Source organism: Hippoglossus stenolepis, chromosome 12 (assembly GCF_022539355.2).
Source record: "Hippoglossus stenolepis isolate QCI-W04-F060 chromosome 12, HSTE1.2, whole genome shotgun sequence".
NCBI lineage: Eukaryota > Metazoa > Chordata > Actinopteri > Pleuronectiformes > Pleuronectidae > Hippoglossus > Hippoglossus stenolepis.
In genome coordinates, this window is record NC_061494.1 from 14941772 (window position 1) to 14963392 (window position 21621).

The window sequence follows — 21621 nt, forward strand, 5'->3', positions numbered from 1 at the left end:
GTTCCTGTGTTGGGATAATGTGATTGTTGTCCAGGCATGGCTCGTGCTGGCTGGCCGTCTGGGCCCGGCTGACAGTCAGAATCATCTGCAGGGCCCGCTGATGGTTCTGGGATCTAATAGAAGACAGAACTGGGTTTCAAGGAAGAGCTGTTTACGCACCGTGGACAAATGGGAAATGTGGTGTAATTATGCATGTTAGAGTTGAGGGAGGGAGGGAGGGAGGGGGTATATGATGCGGGCAGTCATCAAATGAGAAAGGCAGTCAGGCTGTCGGGGTGGGAGGCAGATGTGACTCAGGGTGGGTCTCGCTCGGTGAGCATCCGTCTTACTTCCCCTGCAAGGACGTCTGTCTGATGAAGCAGACGTGAGGGCGACAGAGGAGACGTGATGCACACTTGAACTCTAGACGCTCATACGAATGCGTCAACAGAGCAACAGAGAGGCCTTTACTTCTCTGTTATCTCCGCCCGTATGCTCATATTTGTGTATCCTCCCTGTAGTTGTGTGTGCACCAATGAATGTGTGTCTTAATAGTGCAGCCGCAGCACAATCTTCTGACAGCCTGCGCGGCGACAGAGGGCCGCAAATCTGACACCTGAGAGCCCAGATAAGGGCCGAGGAGTCTGGGAGGCTCTCTGCAGGCTCCTCGGGGGGAAGAGGCAGACTTTTTAAATCCACGGATCAATCACGCTGACGCATTCTTTCAGAGCATCATTTAAAGAGGAAATTGACAAAGCAATCATGGCTATCCTCTTTTTTTTAAATAACGGTTTGAAGACTTGAGTTGTTGGAAAATTAAGTTGACGTGTGTTTTACTACGACTACAAAATCCTCAAGTTGACGTAGGTTGCAAATGAGGAATGTGTCATCAAATTAAGTATGTGACTCGTTTGATGAATATGTTGAACATGACAAGAAGCTCCTAGAGAATAATCAGACGTACATTAAAGATACATTTCCCACGTTACAGCTACAGCTAAATCTTGTATTCATGATTTAATGTTTTTTTTGCAAGAACGAGAACCCATGAACAAACCGCAGCTGCCCACACTTGCACTCCTCCTGTTCTAAAAGTGCCCGCTGCCGTCCCGTGAGACCCGTCGAGTGAAGTGTGGAGATTTTCAGCAACAGCAGGCCGCTGCTGATGAGCTGTCTGGAGATTGTGACCCTGCAGTGAGGCCTGGAGGATTAGTGTGCCGCTCTAATCTGGAATCAGCTAGTGAAGAGACTTAACTGCTGTTAGGCGAACTAGCATTAGCACTGTTAACTCTCCGAGCCAGGGAGGATACACAGAATTAATGCTGTTTGCACACTTACAACGTTGCGTTTAGTTTACTCTAGAGCATATTCCTGATCATGGATTTATGTGTAGCTTCTCTTTCAAATACTGGGTTTTAAAATCTATCGTCCCGTTTATGAATCTTCTTAGAGTTTCATGTTTTCCTCCCAATAATCTGTAGTCTGGTGCGCGCAGGCTTCCAGCCGAGAGGTTCATTAGATAATAGGTGTGCCGCTGCCCCACAAACACACAACACTGATAGACTCCGAGTTCTCTGGCTACTGTGCTCATCAGACAACAAATCAGATTAGTCGCATAATCTGCCGAGGGTTTTACAGTTTCCTTCCTCAGTGAATCTGCCATCAAGTTCACAACAGCTTGTTGTCTCCGAGTATAAACCCACAAAATGATCATTGACAACTTCTGCACTTCTTTCTCACCTCTTCTACGTGTTGCAAGCCCTCTTTTTTTTTCACATTTTAATTAAATGAAAGTAAATCTCAGGAGATAGTTTTGAACGTGTATTGTGTTTCAACACGACTTGACGCACTCTGTGTGAGAGGTAACCGCTTCTTGGCAACGAGCGCTATTTTCTAAGAAACCGACTGTAATGTTTTAAGTCAGACGCAGGTTGCAGCTTGTTGTTCCTGTCGTCTCACTCAAAGAAATAATTATTCTGCAACGTACGCTGGCATGGCATGTCTTTGGAATTCATACAGAAGGTTAAGCTGCAGTAATGAATAGTTGTTGTGGTTTCAAAAAGCAGGTATGATTTTTATCTACGCAAGTGATAATTGTGTTGTGGTGTTTTTCGTACGTAGGAGCAGTTTCTCACTTTTCAGTTGAAAAACAATTGGGGAAATATGATTGAAAGAGATAAACTTTGCTCTCGATGGTTGGTAAATTTCCCCCTGACACACACACACACACTTTCATCTGACAGTAAAAGAGAAATAGTCACGACAGAATTGTCAGCACTCAGTCAACAGAGTTAACTCAGTGTAAACTAGTGTTTCAAATATGGGAAAACAGTCACACTGCTGTGTCAACAATGACAGAAAACTTCCAGGGTGTGGCTGTAACTCACCCTGTGTGCTGTAAAACACACACGCACACAGTTGTGTCTCCATGACTTCATTACATTACATTGCATTGATATCCTGTGGACTTAATCTAAACTTAACCAGAACCTCAGGAATTAAGTTTTGGTCATTTGGTCATTAGGGCCGGTCATTGGTCCCCATTAGGTCTACTGGTCCTGCCTTAAATCAGTGTTTATGCTGGAAAAGTTCCTAAAGAGGTAGCAAAAACGAGTACCTGCACACACAGACACACCCACACACATACACACAGTCACACAGCTCACGAAAAGAACCTCACCAACCCACAACTCTCATAATTCAGGGAGCAGTGCAAGTGAATGAACAACTGCAAATAAGAGCTCCCATTAGACCATGTGTAGACTCTGCAGTGTGTAAGTGCCTGTACACACACACACACACACACACACACACACACACACACACACACACACACACACACACACACACTCTCTCTCCTTTCTCTCTCTCCTTTCTCTGGCCTACAACAGTCTGACATGCCGTCCACTTATCTGTCTCAGTTTACTTTCACCTGATTGATTTTCTCACCCCCATCTCTTGCTACCATCTTTGAGCTGCGTGTGTAGAACCAGAGGAAAGTGTATGGCATCCTTTTTTTGTTACTGACCCAATCAACCTTACAGACTTTTATATTTAATTACTGCTGAGTAAGAGCAGTGTGCTGAATTATTAACAGGAAGCAGGGGTTTATTTTTAGAAGGCAGGCCTCTCCTCTGACACTCTCCAGTGGTTTGAGTTAGATGATGAAACCCCTTTGCAACCCCCCCCCCCCACTTCCAAACTTAGTAGTTCACTACTAAGTTTGTAGAAATAAAGCTCAGGGGGGAGATGCTTATTAGGATCAGTGCATTTGTTGTCTCTGGCTGATTGGGTCCTTTATCATGCGCTACTTAATTGGTTTGGTTTGCACAGTTGCAAGTAAATTCATTTCGCTGATATCCCAGCTGAGGCGGCAGTGCAGTTGTTCTCCAAACACAGAAGACTTTGTTCTCGTCAAAACTGGGTGAGCAAGTGATTTTAAATCCTGCTTTTGTTCAGGGTTGACTGATCTGGCAACCCACACCTCAGGACTCAACCACCGTTGCCCTCCCCCCATCCTCCCCACAGGGGCTTTCTGACACACCCTTTTCATGTTCTCTCCCTGCCCAACAATGCCTCTGTTGTGTCTGTTTGAAATATGCGTGGGATATTTGTGAAGCTGTCGGTGACTGAGCGTTGTCAGTCAACGACAACTTCCCCCCCCTCTGCTGTCACAAGGCCAGTGAGCTTCCCCCCACTCCTCGGCTTCAGCTCAACATTTGGGTGAGGATAGAAAGAAATATGACAGCTCTCCCCACGTTGTCTTTTTCTTCTCGTTGGGTTAAAGGCAGGCGAAGAGAGGATGAACTCAGATTCACCCTCAAACTGTCTCCTCTTTAATTCAGTTGCACTCAAATATTCTGCTTGTCTCTGGTGTGTCTTGTTAATTAGATTTTACAAAGTGGCCTCTGATGAAGACGGGGGAGACGTTGTCAGGTTAGATGTCCTGCAGTGAGGAAACCCCCTCGCCGCTGAAGCTGATAACTTATCTAACTTCGTCAGAAAAAGTGATCTTTACATTCTTCTCCCACTTCCTCTCTCATGCATCGGCTTCCAGGCAGCCTGCATGTAGCACATCAAGCTCCACCCATTTGTGCAAGTTGTCAGACTTTTTTTTTTCTTTCTGCCTCAATTGTTTTTTTGTGCCCTCCCTGACAAATGGCAGTCGCATTGCTGGATTATGCATGTGTGAATGTGTGTTACACTGTCTCACAGCTCAGAGAAAACAGGGCAATGGAGCGCTAGACAGCCTAAGATGAACCCATCAATACCAGCACCTCACAGCTGAGGTGAGAAGCATTGGAATATCTTGCCCTCTCTATATCTCTGCTCCTGTTTGTCTGCGTCAGCTCGCTGTCTTTATCTCTTCCCCCTCATTCTGCCTCCTCCTTGGCTGTCTCCTCCGCTCCCTCTGTCTATTTCTCTTTCCCCCGCTGTCTCGAGAGTGTGTTGGAGCCGGTAGCAGGTACAGCAGGAGCCCATTAGTGCGGAGCCCCTGCTCTGATTGGATAAGCCGGAGAAACCGGGAGACTGCCTCTGAATAATTGATGTGCATTGTGCAGACGCTGGACAGGGGGAAAAGACAGATCAGAGAGCAAAGGGAGGAGGATGAGAGTGAGCAAAAGGAAAAGGGAGAGAAAGACGGGAGAGGGGAGAGGAAGTGAGGGAGAAAGAAGAGTGAGCGGAGTAAGGGATACGTGGAGGGAGTGAGAGTGATAAGGTGCAGGCAGGAGCCTTGGAAGCAAGGAAAGCTTCAGGAGTTGCCGGCGGCCTCTGCGGGAACAGGAGCATTTGTGACACTTGAGTCTTTTCTCTGCACTATGAAGGGAATGAGATGAGATGTGCAGGGACTTTGCTTGGCTCTGGGTAAGTATTAGTGTGAGAGTGTGTGTGTTTGTGTGGTCTAACTATTTCTCATGTTGTGGGGACATAAATCTTGTTTGCACAGTCAGTTTATGGGTGTTTGTCTCCATAATGGGGCCAAAAAACAAGTCACCATAATATAAATCATCACATTTTAAGGTGAAGACATGTTTTGAGGTTGGGGTAAGGTTAGGTTTAGACTAGGTTAAGGATGGTTTAGAGTTATGGATTTAGGTTTAGGGTGTTTGGCAAGTATACACCTGGTGAAGGTTTGAGTTGGTCTTCAGTAAATCAATGTCAGTTGATGACGTGTGTGTGTTTTCCATTTGTTTATCTCTGTTATTTGAGTGTGTATAAAATCAGGGGTAAACAAAGCTCAGCCCAACAGTTTATTCGGGTCTATGATGTTACAGTAAATAGTTTCCTGTATAAATAGTAAAAACTCTAAATTCAGATCTGTTAACTTCAACTGTGCTTTGTCATTAATATCTGTCTGTATCAACTGTAATTTAGGCCACATGGGTTTCTGTGCTGTCTGGTTTGCTACGGCCACTGACCACTCACTCACTCACGACAGGATCAGGACAGATCAGCTGACCACACGTTGACCTACATGCTGTTCTCTCATAGGCTTATTTTGAGTGGGGTTTTTCGTCTGTGTGCAATGTGCACAAGCCTACATCGATATATATATATTATATTATACAGACTAGGGGGTAAAAAAGAATTGGGAGTGATTCTTAAGATATTGTTATCATATTTTTTTAATTTTTAACCATAAACTTTATCATAAACAGCTATGAATAAAATATGAACAAATACCAAAAAAATGTCAAATGCATTGTTTGTTCTGAAAAACAAAAGTTTTCTAATCGGTATATATCTGTAAACATAAAAGCTGATACCGATATGTCTGTGAAAGGCAACTACTAATATTATTGGACAACCAATATATCGATCAGTCTCTGATCAGGACCAGGCATTGAAATAGTTAACTTTGAGGTTTGAGTTATTTTGAGGGGTCAATTCTTAAAGCAATGTGAAATGACTCTTTAGCTCTCACAAAGGAAGAAGAACAAACCTGGTTTTGCCAGTTTGCATTTAGTTTCGTTGACATTATGCAAATATGCAAACGCCATAATGACTTGCAAACTCTTTTCCACTGTTGTCGTTGAGTGAAGCCTGGTGCTGAGGCAGCAGTGTACATTCTTCAACTTCCTCCAGTTTAAGACGTCTAAAGGAGCATGAATCTGTGTTGCTGCTCAGAGTGCACGTGTATGTGCAGTAAGATCTGTACGTCTGGAGAAGATGACCCACTTTTCCAGCGTGGATTCTTTTTTAAGTTGTTGACCAGCGCTTGGACCCAGAGCCTGTCTGCCTGTCTCACTCATTAGAGGAGATGAATGGGGGAGGATGGGTGAATGTTGTCATGGAAGGACAATGCAGTTAGATCAGTGCACAGACAGGCCTCTCTGTTGTTTTGTTCAACGAATTAAATCTACCTCTTATTATCAAAGGTGCCTCATAAAGGGAAACAACACTTCCTTCACTTGGGTGAATAAAGGGCACTCGGGCAATAAAAGCGACGTCGTACCACAGGCTACTCAATCAGTGTTTAATCTAACCTTAAAACCCGACAACTTCATTAGCAAGTGTATTAGCAAACAATAACAGAAACTTCCATTGACCTATAAAATACTACAGAAGAACACGACTTCCAGCGAGCTGCAGCACTTCCTGTTCGCCTGAGCAGGGTGTTAACCGGCCGAGCCATCTGCATCCTCAATCTCACAGCCACACGCAGCCGCTTTAACCTTCCTCCTTTCTCTCTGGCTCCCAACTCTCTTTTGTAGCGCTTACTCTACACAGTTCGGTGACCTCCTGTGACTTCACTCGGAGTACTTCCCATCAGGCCGTTCAGTGACTCATTCATGACATTTGACTCTGAACTGTACGTGTGTGGCGTGCGTCAGTTTCTGCACTTTGTTTCTGCTTTTTTTTTCTTTTTCTTTTGCTGTGAATCATTGCCATGCTTGACATCCTTCCCTTCTCCCACTGAGAGCGAGTGTCCGAGCGAAGCTGTATTAGATTTGTCGCTTTGAGAATTGAGAGAGGGAATTTCTGTGTGGACAAACTGATGTCAAGTATTGTTAGCAGTGAGGGTGGAGCTCTCAGCGCCCCAGGCGATACAGGATGTGTTTTAGAAAACACTAGTAAAAAGTGTTTTGCCGTGTTAATCACTTCCATGTCTATTCCGCACGCCAGTGAAAATGTTTTGACATCTTCTCGTGGCCTCTTCTCTAGAAATTATTCCTTTTCTCCAAATCACCTGCGCCACAGCCAGAGTTTCATCACTTTTTAATCGCTGTCTTTATATCATGAAATAAAACCCCCTCCAGGAAATCGTATTTCCTAAACCCCTCTGAATTCTTGATTATGTTTTTCACCCTGGTGATTTCATTGAAGGAACGACAGTGCGAGATGAAAAGAGACATTGTGGAAGTTGAGACAAATAGCGTGTCTGGTTATAATTAGGCTATGTGATATTTACTAGTCCCCCTGAAGTGGCGCGGAGCTGCGCACGGCTGATAAGAGCGGTTCATTCACAGCTCGCCGTTCTCCGATGTTCTCCCTTTGCCGTCGTGTGAAGTGCTTTACTGTATAAGCACATCTTCACAAAGCCGAGACGCAGACTTGTTTGTTTACTCGCTGACACAGACCTCCGTGTCCTTATTTATTACTTTTTTTTTTTTCAACACATGCTTGTGTCCACATACCTTTTGTGTGTTTTCCTGTTTACCTTTACATGCATTCAAACGCAGCTGTGCATATTTGCTGTGTGACTAAGATGTGCATAATGGGCGTGTGATCGTATGTAGGATCATTGTGAGCGTTGTGACAGCTCTCCGATACAGATATGGAAGGTCGTGACCCGTGCAGGCTTAGCACTGTAAGCAGGGCGCATTGACTCACAGAGCGTCTGACGCAGACACATCGGCCACCTGAAATTCAGACTCGAGCTGGGAAGTAGGTCAAATCCATAGGTCGTTGCTGTAACTCCTGTCATCGCAAATGTACCCGAAGCAAATCTGCAGTGCTGGGTAATGTCACTCGATACAGGATCCAAAAAAATGCGACATTAAGTGATGAACAGAGGAAGCAGTTCAAGGTTTAAAAGTGCTTTCCCAAGTAAATAAGTTTGGGAAAATTTAAAAGACCAGTGTTGGAAAGGGACATTAAATAATATACAAAGGAAATGAGCTTAGCGTTCTAATGCTCGTCCTTTGTTGTCCCTGACTCCTTGCATAACAGCACACGAACTGAGAGTATCTGACTACTGAGAATGAGCATTTCCAGCTGCTATAAATACAATGCTAAGAAATGTTAATCTCTGTAGTGATTCAGATTGAGTTTGTTGTTTTGTTTGTTCCTTTTGTGGCCACATGTGCACATTTCCTCCCAGAGCGTCGACATTCTGCATCTCCAGCCAGATCTGGCCGTCCGTCGTTCTGCATCATGTTTGGTGTTCATGCTGATTCTCAATAACTCTGCCCCGTTTAAAAATGTGCAATTTGAACCCCCACAGAAACCAGCACCTGCAGGAGATGTCAGAGTGACTCAGGTAGAGCTATACCCTCAACTTCTGGGCTGCACCATCTCTCTGGCTTGTGTCCCACACACATCCTCACGGGGAGGGGCAGGGGGTCGGCCCTCCCCTTCCATCTCCACCTCTATACTCTGTTTCGCATCCTTCCATCCATCCCCCCCCACCCTCCCCCTACGTCCTCATGTCTGGTGCACTGCCAGAGGATGCGGATGCAATTCTGTCAAACCACGCAGATGAGAAGACAAAAACAAAATTATAGAGAAATTAGAAAAGTCAGTGGAATTCTTAAAAAAAAAAAAAAAAAAGACACAAAACAAGAGATTTTAATTTGCAGGCTGTCTCACATTAAAGGCCTGTTTTTGGTTGAGTGTGATTTCTGACACAGAGCTGTCTCTCTGCAGGGCATGTTTGAGTTGTTCTGCCTCCAAGCTGTTGAGACTAAAGCCCATTTGATATGCTCTTCTCCTGGAAGAAGTTTGCTGAACAGAAAGGGGGCAGGATGGGGGATATCATTGACTGCTTAAATGGCTTCCATTACACTTCTGCAAAAAAAGCATGACTTTTTTTTATTTCACAGGGTTTTATATCCCATCCATATTTGTCTTTTGCATAATAATTTGTACCCACAGAGCACAAAACTACCTGCCAGCGTTTTACCTACCTCCATCTTTGATATTTATTGTAAATTGCTTCTTTTTTTTATCATCCCACACATTGTCTCAGAAGGCTTCTGTGTCCAGTGCTGCAGTGTTCATGCTCCGAACGTGTAGTTTGTTCTCTTATGTCTGTGTGATGATCAACGAAACTCAAGTAGAGCTGCATGCGGCGTGTCTCTATCAGAGCCTGGCGTGACCGGTGTCGATCCAGAATATGGCAGAACAGCCAGATTGTACCATAAACTGTATACAAAGATGGACGATGCGTCTTCACTTCCGCCCCCACTATCCAGAAATTAAACCAGAATATACAAACACTGCCATCTTGTGCGGAAGACCTCATTTAGTGCCTGTGTTTGCGCAGTGGCAGTAAGTGGAAGGAGCTGCAGTAGCGAGGTCACGCCGATGTACACACCCGACCAATCCCGAGTCAGTCTCAGCTGTCAATCAGGATGTTTCACCCGTTTTTTCAAAAATAATGTAAAAAGTCTGCAAACATAAAAGATAAAGACATAAAAAACAACGGGTATTTGTGTGGAGATATTTCAATGTTCATACAGATTAGATTCAGATATCCATTCATTTAGTCGGTGTCATGTCTCATATTCATGTTCCATTTTTTCCACTTCATTTTATCTGTTCTCAAAAGAAATGTCAACTTCTCCTTAACTAAAATGCTATGGACCATTTCCAGCCACTGCAGTTGCTGAGAATTTACATTAATCCTTTTTCTGGTAATGTTCTTCTTACTTGTGCGAGCAAAACCTTCGTCAAATATAGATCCTCTCTCATCACAACACGATATATCAGCGGGCAGGTGTTTGGTATTTCCCAAAAAGTGCATTAACATTTTCCCAGTTTAATCATATCTCTGTGCAGCCTTAGGAACTGTGTGCAGCCTCACATGCTCCCACACAGCCCCCAGCCGCGTTGTTGTTGCAGCAAGTCGCCTGCTTTTTATTTTGGGTGTTTATTAAAAAAATTCATGTTCAATTCCTCCAGCAGAATAATGGTGGATTCGTGGATGTTCATGTGGACGTATTTGTGCCTCACACATTTCAGACCATTCTTTGCTTTTAAACTCTTGCTTCTCATTTTGCTTTTATGTGGAGTGTTGACTCCCTCCCGCTTTGTTCCGAAGGCTTGTTCGAAAGCAGAGACCCCCTCTGCTCGTTTCCATCCACAATCACATTATTTAAAGCTGCATCTGGTTCTGATCTTATCTCAAATGTAAAGTCTCTTAATAGCAAGTATCTAAAAACATCTTTGTGCTTGAGACCATATTTTTCAAATCTTGGAAGCTCATTAATTCTCTGTTTTCTGAAACTCCGCAAATTGCCATTGTTCTTTTTTTGTGCCCATTCTTTGAACTCCCCTGGCTTTAACTTTGAGTTACATGCAAACCACCCCAGTGTGCATTCCCTCTATTCTTTTTATCTTTGTACTGTAGCATTCCATCTTTCTGGTGTAAATGCTACTATTGGATCTATAACGTGTCTTAAAGGCCCCTGTCTCCCACCAACATCTGAGTGTGGTAACCATGTATCTCCATCCTTTCCATCTCTTTCCCTCATGATTCATAGTCAGGTCCGCACCAACAAGCCAGGGCTCTGAGATGAGACTCAGTGATATGTCACTCTGCTAGATGGCAACAACGTGAAGCGAGATGATGTTACCCAGGACAACACTGGATGACTTCTACGCTATGTGAATAGTTCAGCACTTATTTTTAAGTTTTGTCATAATGTGCACAAAGCTTATAACCACCTTTTGTGTTCCCGTACCTTCTCCTTGCTTGGTGAGATCAGCTGCCTTTTCACGCAGAGGATGCTGTGAGCTAGAAAATTATGTTTTTGGTCGCAGGAGAAAATTTTAATTGAAGTTTTTATTACAGTGGGAGGAGGTTTTTGCATCACTGGCACCCATATTCTGGATATTTTGGTTTCATTTCTGGATAGCAGGAGGAAGTGGAGACTTATACAGTCTATGGATTAGACCAGTTTCCGAGTAAAGCTAAAATTAAATCTTTCTATGTGGTCATACAACACGTTTGGTTAACTGGTTCACACCTGCTGCTGACTTTCATCTCTTGAATGGTTGAGTATTACAGTAACTGCCTTGCTAAAGGGCACAGCAGTTCTACAAAGGTTTCTCAGTTACCTCCCTGAACCTGACGCACCATTGTGGTGGATGTGTGGGCTTCGCATGTAAAACTGTCTGGTGTTAATAAACAAAGTGTGTTCACAATCGTGCAGCTATAACTGAATTATATTTGGAAATAGATAGTTGGCAATCTGTCACGATTTTAACTGGCTAATGATATGCTCGCTAGCAGAAGGCTTGCACCACACAGACACACACACAGATGCTTGCACACACGCGGCACTGTCAGAGTTCATCGCAATTAGCATTGGGGTTTCCTTGTAAAAGAGGACTCGTACACACACTCTGTCATTAGTTAATGGGCCTTGCAGCCTGTTACCATGGCTCACTCTCCCTCCCTGCTGCTCCCAGAGGGGCGGAGGTGAGGTGAGAACGAGCCAGGGCTCCTGCTATCAGTCAGCCATACAGCAGTAAATACAGCCCGAGTGAGGAGGGCCCATATGTCTCTGGGCATTACTCCATAAAAAGCCACCGCTTCTAAGAAATGGAGCTGCTCACGGAGGGTTCAGGAGAGGTCGTGAAATCAGCTTACAGTGAGTTCTGCCCTCGCTCTGCTGGTAGAGGACGGAGCAGACCACTTGTTAGCGAGAGGCCCAGAACACCACAACACTGCAGCTTCACACAACAAGGCTCCGGTGTTACTGTCGTCTGTAGACATTACTCACCCTGAGCTGTAACTGTATATTTAGATAATTTTTCCTCTAATGATTATGCCTCGGCTTCCAGTTCACAGGTGAGATTAGTCTACACAAAGTCAGTTAGTGGATTTCTACGGGATCAGCAGCAGCTTCTCATACAACTTTAACTGTCTCCAAACAGGAATGTCATGTCTCAGTTTACTATGATGTAATTTCTATATTTAGAAGATATGTAAACAAGACCTATGTTATATATTTAGTTGACTTACACTTATACTTGTGAAGCACTTTGGTCAACCAAGTTGTTTTTAAATGTGCTATATAAAAGAAATTGACATTGACATTGACTTTTTTACTTATATTATCCAAAATTGCTGAGTAACGTGAAAGTTTAAAGACGCAAATGTTATTTACAGCAAAAAAAAACTCTCCAGGTTATCAGGAAGAACAACTAATGATGTAGATCACCAATAACTCCTGCTCCCCAGTGCTGGCACCTTTTGGGCAACACTTCTACTTTCTTACACAACAGTAAACTCTCATGTCAACACATTTCAAGAATGAGCTGCTACTTGATCCTGGAGTGTTTAGGCAAAGTCAGGCTAATCTCACCATTTAACATTTAAACTGCACACAGAGACACGAGAAAAGCCATTGATCCTGCTCCATGTGATTAGAAGAGCAGGTCTAATTTCTCCTCGAGAATCTGCTCGTCATGAAGGGAAGTTAGTTTATGTGATGTTGTAAATTTGGATTTGGCTCATATACTTTCCACTCACTATCACATATCATGTTCATCCATCTTTTTTACAATCTGCATATAGTTTTAAGAAGCATTGTGGACCTTCTCTGTGACTGTGGAAGCCGCTGATGTAAAGATGGAGCGAAGTCAAAGAGGTTAACAGCGAGCATCTGACCTCGGCTTGTCTCCACCTGATAGCTCTCCCAGCGTTTGGTAGAAAGCGTACGATTTAAGGCTTCAGTGTGACTGAATCGGGAATAAATGGAAAGATGAGAGAGGCGAGGCCATGTATGGAATCCACGCTATTGCATTAAATGTTTCTGTTGGCTGGATTCCATCGGTGAAGCTACAAAAAAACGAATAACAGTATAGACAGATGGATCAGCAAAGTATTTAAGTTGTCAACTGAAAACATAAGACGAACTGAGAGGAATGTGGGTGTGTGCAGTGTGTGAGAAGGGTATTTACGCACACTGAACTGAAGAGATGAAGTGAGAGAAGTGCGGCGACGTAGTTGCGGGTGTGCGATGGCGTTGGCAGGGGTGAAAACAAGGTCACACACACTGTAGTAAACTTGCTAAATAATCACGATACCCAGAGCGGGTACCACGATCTATTATGAATGACTTCTGCCTCGGTAGCTTGTTAGATTCGGTGGCTTGTGGCCGCGCTGATACAACAAAGTCTCCCTCCGCTCTCTCTCTCTCTATTTCCCTCATCTGCCTCTCTTTCTCTCTCTCTCTCTCCCTCTCCCTCCCTCCCTCCCTCTCTCTCAGACTGACTCCATCCCTTGTGCTCAGAGCTGATCTTTAGGTGTAAATGGTGGGTTGCCAGTGGAGGAGACAGTCCCTCTGTGTGGAGGTGGTGATTTAGTGGGGAGATAAGCTCTGTGTAATGGCAGGGTGGAATAATTCCTCTTTAACTTGGAGGCTTGGCGCTCTCCACCCTCCAGAGGAAATCGTCACCACTCCTCCCCCCCCTGTTCTTTCTTCCACTTGCTTGGTAAAAAAACACTTGTCAGATCGGATACCATCACTCAGATATTATAAGACATTATTAGCTCCATCATATCATATCATATCATATCAAATTGTCCATGTTATAGAGGGGGTGCTTCAACCATGTTTTTTTCCTCACATACGTTTGTTGTTTGTGGTTTTGTAAATCCTCATCATTCATTGTGCAAGATTTTCAGCATTTTCATAAACTCCACATCCTGAAATCCCAAACCTGCGTATATCAGCGCTTCCAAAAATCGGGTGTATCTGGGTCTACAAAGCCAGAAATAGCATCTTAAATTATTTAATTAAGTCTGAACACTATAACCTTTCTTTTTTTTTTGAAACCGAAGCTTGACTAAACAACTTTCTACTCCATGCGATTTATTTGAATAAGACACGCAAAACTCTGATTGATTTAAGAAAGACAAGTTGATGGGCACAGGAGGGGGATAAAAATAAATAAACGGGAACCTCATTAGCACCAGAAAAACATATCTAAACCCTTGTCTTTATTGAGAGGATGAGAAGGCGGCACGGTCCTGAGAGATTTGAGAGGACGTGTAATGATGAATCAAGTGGTGGTGTTGAGAGGAGGAGAGTAAAGATATGACAGTTCCTCACTTGTTATCATTAAACCTGATCATTGTGTGTCTGTATGTCTGTCATGCTTCATTGCAGTCTGTCCCTCTCTGTGATAGATTTCAGTTTTACACTGCAGGAGGAGGTGGTCTGGTCTGTAACTGTTGTGCAATCCGCTCTCAAACAAGCAATGTAGGTTTGTTGAGTCAGGCTGCCCCCTTGAGGCTAAAGCAGTAACTTCAGGCTGAATGGCTCTGGATACAATAAACAATTCAGTTTACTGCACTGAACCAAATCTATTCACGAGATGTTGTTTTTCAATGTGACCATTCGCACATGGAAACTTAAACATGCACGTAATGTACCACAACTACACAGTGCGTTTCCACGGAGGCCATATGTGTGTGTTTGTGCTTGTACTGAGAAGAGACTGACGCGTGTGCATATGTGTGTGTGTCTGTGTGTTTTCCTTGCAGCCCTGCTGTCGTCGTGGTGCGAGGAGCTGGGTCGTCTCCTCCTGCTGCGTCACCAGAAGAACAGGCAGAACGAACCGCAGGGAAAAGTCCCCATGCAGCCCAGCATGAGCAGCATGAAGCCCGGCCTCACGCACAGGTCAGTGGGGCGTCTCCGAGACTTCTCCTGTCACTTGAGCCGAGACTGTGCTTTTCTTACAGTCAACATTATATCATCAACTATGTGTTTTACCATCTTTTAAATTCAGCTTTTTCCTGGAGTTATCATACTCCTCATTTGAATAAGTTAGGTTAATAATACTATGCCCTTTTATTCCCAACTGAATGTAGCACACATCTGATACATCTTATACTTTGAATTTACATTCTTTTTTTATTTCAAAATAATTCCCTGGGTTGATTCTCCAGCATATTTTTTCACAAACTACTCAACGGATTTTCATGAGTTTGTTTTGAATGGTGGGGACATGACACAAGGAACAACTAAAACCTGTTTAGGATCCTGATCAGGGGGCGGAGCCAGGATTTTAAAAAAGTTTCTCATTTCTCATTAAACAATTATTTGATCGTGCTGAAAAACATCAGATATATTTAGGGGACTAATATTTATGAGTGTGTGAAACTTGGTGCAGCTTGGTTGAATTTAAGGGGACTGTTGAGCCGAGGTGCAGCCATGTGTCCTCGACTGGGTGGTATTGGTGTGGTTTTCTTTATCCAAATCCAATGTGACATTACAGACATGTACGAAAGCAATAGAGCAGAAAAGAATGTGGTCAAGAAGTTTGCCTTTTCTCTATAGTTTTAGATGATTAATTCTCCACAACCTAATATTCACTCAGTTAAGGTTCAATAGTGGCTCAGTCTTTGCTGAGGGATAATCTTGACTTATTTAACACACACGCCAAGACACTGAGGATTTTCCAAAGTTAGGAGAAGAGCCAGAAAGTGTTTTTGAGTGGAGCTGCTGTGATTTGGGTTTGGTGGGACGAGCCAACAGGGAAGTGAGCTGTGAGTTTTTGGAGAACATTGTGTGCTCATACCTCTCGCACGCTCTCTCTCTCTCTCTCTCTCTCTCTCTCTCTCTCTCTCTCTCTCTCTCTCCAAGAAACCCTGGAGTTAGCCAACAGTCCTGTTTGCCTCTTGGGATAATGTTTTGCCTTTATGAGGAAATATTGAACATGCCGTCCATTCCAAAAGCGAACCTCATGAGCGAAAACAAGCTGCTCTCCAAAAACAGCAGTCCCTCCCACTCCACTGGCCACTTGCCTCCCCCCATGAGGACTGAGCTTGTTTATTATATGTTAGAAACTGTCAGATTTTTACCCTGATATTTGTTTTGGATCTAAATACTTCACATTCCATTTGCACTCTAGCGATCCATATCCAAAGAATTTTTTGAAGAAAGAAATAATTTAATCATATTTAACTTATACTGGTGAGTGTGGGCATGTGTCAGCTTATCTCACTGTGCAGCCATCGCCAGACATCCTCGCTTTCAGACTGAACGCCAAACATGTCAAATTGCCCAACATTTTGGCAAAAAAGAATTCCCACATTATTCACATTTTTGGACGGATATGCGCCTCCTGGTGGCTTCTCTTGACTCTTTTCCTGGCCAAATAGAAACTTAAAGTGACACCAGGCTCATGTTTGTGTTTTGATCTACTTTCCAGTGATGGATCCTTTCCCTATGACTCTGTCCCCTGGCAACAAAACACCAACCAGCCCCCTGGGTCCCTGTCCGTGGTGACAACGGTGTGGGGCGTGACCAATACGTCACAGAGTCAGGTATGTCCATGCATGAACAGCATCCACAGTCGATGCTTGACTCACAAGGTTTGTCTTCTTTGTTTGTTTTATAAACCTAATGGATGTTTTTTCCCTCTGTATGATGCTCTGTTAAATCCAGGTGCTGGGTAATCCGATGGCAAACAGCAATAACCCCATGAATCCTGGGGGTAACCCTATGGGACCCGGTATGTCTGCCAGCGGAGCAGGACTCAACTCACCTCAGTTCAGTGCTCAGCAGCAACAGTTCCAAAACAAAGGCGGCTCCAACCAACAGTACATGCAGCAGGGCATGTACGGCAGGCCTGGCTACCCTGGTGGTCCTGGGGGATACAGCGGAAGGTGAGACACTCGATGATAGCCTTAATATAATGTTAAAATCAAGCATTACAATCTACTATCATGATTAAAAAATGCAATCTGTTTTTTTAACAGTTATTCCGGAGGCCCAAACACTCCTCAAGGAGGTATGGGAATGACCTCCCACACACGTCCTGCTGGTGACTTCACGCAGCCAGCTGCCGCTGCTGCAGCAGCTGCCGTCGCTGCCGCTGCTGCTACGGCAACGGCCACAGCAACAGCCACGGTAGCAGCTATGCAGGAAACCCAGAATAAAGATATGAACCAGTATGGACAGGTACAGAACACACCTGCTGACATCTACAGCTGCACACATTTACCAAAAGAGACTGTAAAACACAAATATACACATTAACCTATTACCCAGCCACCTGTTGTAGACACAGTACAATCATGTTAAATGCTTAAACCTTCTGTTTTGCCTCCAGATGTGTTCATCGTTCCAAATGGGCCCCACTCAGACCTACAACAGCCAGTTCATGAACCAGCCAGGCCCACGAGGGCCCCCTGGAGGCATGAATCCAGCCAGCATGGGATCACCCATGAGCAACCCCAACATGAGTGGTCCTCCCATGGGCATGAACCAGGCTCGAACCCCAGGCATGGGGCCTTTTGGAGCTCACGGCCAGAGGATGCCACAGCAGGGGTATCCTGGAGTACCCCGACAGGGTGTGCCCATGCAGGGGATGAAGAGGCCGTATCCTGGGGAGGTGAGTGTAAAACATTGGCCTGGATAACTGTCTATGTAGCACCTGGAACATATGTTTACATTTTTCTTTCACTTCCACTCTCCAGGCAAGTTACGCAGCTCAGCAATACGGGCCAAACAGTCAGTTCCCGCCACAGCAGGGGCAGTACCCATCATCGAACCCCTCCAGGCCGCTGCCCTCTCCTAACTACCCCGGGCAGAGGATGCCAGGGCAGCAGAGCCAGGGACAGTACCCACCCGGGATGCCCATGGGCCAGTATTATAAGGTCTGTTGTGTCACACCATTCATCCATCTGTCCAATTTTTATACCATATTTTATGAGAAACTATATGCTTTATGTTTTAAATCTGTATCAATATATTAAATCATTGAATTCATTTACAGCAAGAGCCCTTCAATGGTCAGAGCACCAACTTCTCTGGAGGTGGTTACTCCTACGGTCAAGGCAATGGGGTAAGTTTTCACATCATACCCAAAAACAAGTTCCATTTGCTAACTATAGCGTGCCAAGATCTTCAGCTCAGTCATGAATGAGTTGCTTTTATTCAGATGTTTTCATTATGCACTCTCCTGTCTCTCACAGCCTCCCCGGCCCGTAAACTACCCCCACTCCCCTGTCCCTGGAAACCCCACACCCCCCATGACCCCAGGAAGTAGCATCCCTCCGTACCTGTCGCCAAACCAGGATGTGAAACCCCCGTTTCCACCCGACATGAAACCAAATATGACAGCACTTCCGCCCCCTCCAAGTGAGTACACCAGCAATACTGAAGCAACTGGATCATTTCATCCTCATCTGCGTGACCTTGACCCCCCTCCCCCCCCTGTTTTTCTCTGTCCTCCAGGTAACCCCAACGAAGAGCTGCGGCTGACATTCCCCGTCAGGGATGGAGTGGTGCTAGAGCCGTTCCGCCTGGAGCACAACCTGGCTGTCAGTAACCACGTCTTCCACCTTCGACCCTCCGTCCACCAGACCCTCATGTGGAGGTTTGCCCACCACACAGACTTTTGACTTATGAATCGTTTATCTGTAACTTTTAAAATTATTTTATATGCATGAAGAAGTGCTCTGACTGGATGTTATAGACAGTTTTTTTATTAATATCGCTATTAACAGCTGCCTCTCTCGTCATGTTACTCCCATAGGTCAGACCTTGAGCTGCAGTTTAAGTGCTACCACCACGAAGACAGGCAGATGAACACCAACTGGCCCGCCTCCGTCCAGGTCAGCGTCAACGCCACGCCTCTCACCATCGAGCGGGGTGACAACAAAACCTCCCACAAAGCCCTGCACCTGAAGCACGTATGCCAACCTGGGAGAAACACCATCCAGATTACAGTCACGGCCTGCTGCTGTGTGAGTGCACCCGCTCAACATGATGTAAAACTTCTAAAATTACATTTAAGTCTCATAATTCTGTTCTTAAACATCCGCTTTGTTGATTTTCACTGAACTACTTACAGTAAATGTGTGGAATAGACTTGGATGTTGGAAGACGGATTAGTTTTCTCATCTTGTCGTGTTGCTTTGCAGTCCCACCTGTTTGTGCTGCAGCTGGTCCACAGACCATCTGTGCGCTCCGTCCTCCAGGGGCTCCTGAAGAAGAGGCTCCTTCCTGCAGAACACTGCATCACCAAGGGTACGGCTCATTTTGTCTCTTTGTGTAGTTAATATGCAGAAGCACATCTTAATTACACGGCCACGCAACCTGTTTTCTCTTTATGTCTTGCTTTAAAATATGTCTTGAGGCCCCCTGTGCAAATGTTCATGCCTCATCTTCTTTGGTTCAGTTAAGAGGAACTTCAGCAGTGTGGCGGCCTCGGCAGGCAACACCACTCTGAATGGGGAAGATGGCGTGGAGCAGACGGCCATTAAAGTGTCGCTGAAATGTCCCATCACCTTCCGACGCATCCAGCTACCGGCACGAGGGCACGACTGCAAACATGTCCAGGTCTGTTCGGATTTAAAGAGGCTGTAAACGTGTTTTTTTTTAATGAACACTTGCATTGTGTGTCGCTGTAAATTCTAAAGTTGTGATGTTGTTCTCCACAGTGTTTTGATCTGGAGTCCTACTTACAGCTCAACTGTGAGCGGGGGACATGGAGGTGTCCTGTGTGCAAGTAAGTGTCTAGATTTACAGATAGGAAAACAAGTAAGAAATGCCTCTTTTAGATTTGTTCTAATAATAGTTTTTCTCTCTTCAGTAAAACGGCATTATTAGAAGGTCTGGAGGTGGACCAGTACATGTGGGGAATCCTCAACGCCATACAAAAGTACGTTTCTCCTCTTTTACCAGCTGGATCCATCTTTAAGTCATTTATATAATTTAACCAACAAAATGTTTTTCCTCCACCTCCAGCTCAGAGTTTGAAGAGGTCACTATAGACCCGACATGTAGCTGGCGACCTGTCCCCATCAAGTCGGAGCTACACATCAAAGAGGACCCCGACGGACCGCTCACCAAGCGCTTCAAGTCCATGAGCCCCAGTCAGATGACCATGCCCAATGTGATGGAGATGATCGCCCAGCTAGGGCCTGGTCCCGGCCCAGGACCCGGCCCTGGACCCGGACCCGGTCCCAGTCCCTACCCTCCACATCCTAGTCAACATACAAGCGGGAACGGTGGAGATTACCCAGGAGCAGGTACTAAAAAGCCGACAGAATCCTGCTGCGTTGGTAAATAACAGGATATTCAGCTTGTTTGTCGGAAAAGTGAAAGTGTTTTGCATTTTACAACAGGAACCATTGATATGTCTCTGGTGCATTGAAACAAAGAAACAGCCTCAAGGAGAGTTTTAATGCTGAACCTGTTTTAAAATGTTGTCAGCTCGTCACTCTGATAAATGTTTAATAACATAAAAAAAAGTGTGTATCCTGTTATATAACCTCTTTGAAAAGATAACTTTTTAAAAACTAAATCAATGATTCATCAAACGACGACGTCAACGAGCCCAGACTGCAGTTAAGCCTTTTGACGAAACCAAATGTTTGTGCTTTTATCCTGACAGGCAACAGTTACCACAGCCAGGGGCACTTTGACTTCCCTCATGGGAACCCCTCTGGTGGTGGGGTTGGAGGAGGCGGCGGAGGTGGTCCCCCTATGAGTGACTTCATCCACGGCCCCCAGCTCTCGCACCCCCCGGATGGACATGGCGGCCTCCTCTCGCAGGACAAGCCCCTGAGCCACAGCATGAACGATTCAGTGAGTAAACGTTTTTAGGAATAGTTCACTGCTTATACAACTAGTTGGTTTAAATTAGGATTATTTATAGTGCTTATTCATCTACTGCTGAGTTATTTTGTCCTGTAGCTTAACTCTTTGCCTCAGTTTGTAGTAGAAAATATGCCACACTGAGGAAAGAGGCTCAGATTTGTGACGTGAACAAGGTGCAGCCTGTGCCTCTAGCCAGCATGTGTGCTCAGTCATGCTCACGTGCTCATGTCACCGTATAATGTTGCAGCTGTACATGTCTGCTGATCACAGCTTCCATTTAGAGGGCCTGTTCCATATTATTCACGCTGGAACTCATTTTGCTTTTCCTCTCCTTCTTCCCACGCAACACCTCCCTCCTCCTCCTCCCATAACACTCTCTCCCTCTGCTCTCTCTTTCTCTCTCTCGCTGTTTCTTCCGTCCTCCTCCTTATTTTTCATCCTCCCTCCATACCTCCCTCGCACCTCCAGATGTCCCATCCCGATCAGTCCCATAGCTCCATGCAGCAGAGCTTGCATGCGTCTCCCCACCCCGGCAGCCAAACAGGGCCGCCCTTGCATCACGGCGGCCAGTCAGGGCAGCCCTTGCATCACGGCGGCCCGTCATCGCAGCCGCATCGCCAGTCGCAGCCTCAGCCGCCGCCCCTGCCTCAGCAGGCCGGGCAGAACAGTCACCCCCACGGCGATCTGAACTTTAACCCCTCCTCAGATGGGCAGATGGGTCAGGGAGCGCAGGATATGCCTGAACCCTCCCTGGATGTAAGTGTGTCGGCTTTGCGTGTTACGGGCTAACGTCGTCTGCTGCAGCTGCTCTCATCTCTCTGCCGTGTGCTCGGTTTGTGTTTGATTC

General features: G+C 45.2%; 1 protein-coding gene across 10 annotated transcripts in view; it reads left to right on the forward strand.

Annotated features, from left to right (window-relative positions):
- The window catches only part of zmiz1a (zinc finger, MIZ-type containing 1a), a 100491-nt gene that overhangs the window by 75576 nt on the left and 3294 nt on the right, over nt 1-21621 (forward strand). For 4 of the 10 annotated variants that reach the window (XM_035171938.2, XM_035171939.2, XM_035171940.2 and 1 more), the window contains 17 exons: nt 8429-8464; nt 14705-14840; nt 16375-16489; nt 16611-16831; nt 16925-17126; nt 17278-17559; nt 17645-17824; nt 17944-18012; nt 18143-18546; nt 18706-18916; nt 19094-19199; nt 19351-19511; nt 19613-19680; nt 19765-19833; nt 19920-20203; nt 20569-20762; nt 21243-21530. In XM_035171938.2, coding sequence (XP_035027829.1) covers nt 8429-8464; nt 14705-14840; nt 16375-16489; nt 16611-16831; nt 16925-17126; nt 17278-17559; nt 17645-17824; nt 17944-18012; nt 18143-18546; nt 18706-18916; nt 19094-19199; nt 19351-19511; nt 19613-19680; nt 19765-19833; nt 19920-20203; nt 20569-20762; nt 21243-21530 — 3026 coding nt within the window. Of the gene's footprint in view, nt 1-3704; nt 4269-4424; nt 4846-8428; nt 8465-14704; nt 14841-16374; nt 16490-16610; nt 16832-16924; nt 17127-17277; nt 17560-17644; nt 17825-17943; nt 18013-18142; nt 18547-18705; nt 18941-19093; nt 19200-19350; nt 19512-19612; nt 19681-19764; nt 19834-19919; nt 20204-20568; nt 20763-21242; nt 21531-21621 lie in introns of those variants that run through there. The other 6 variants (XM_047342243.1, XM_035171943.2, XM_047342242.1 and 3 more) reach the window with 6 other exon arrangements.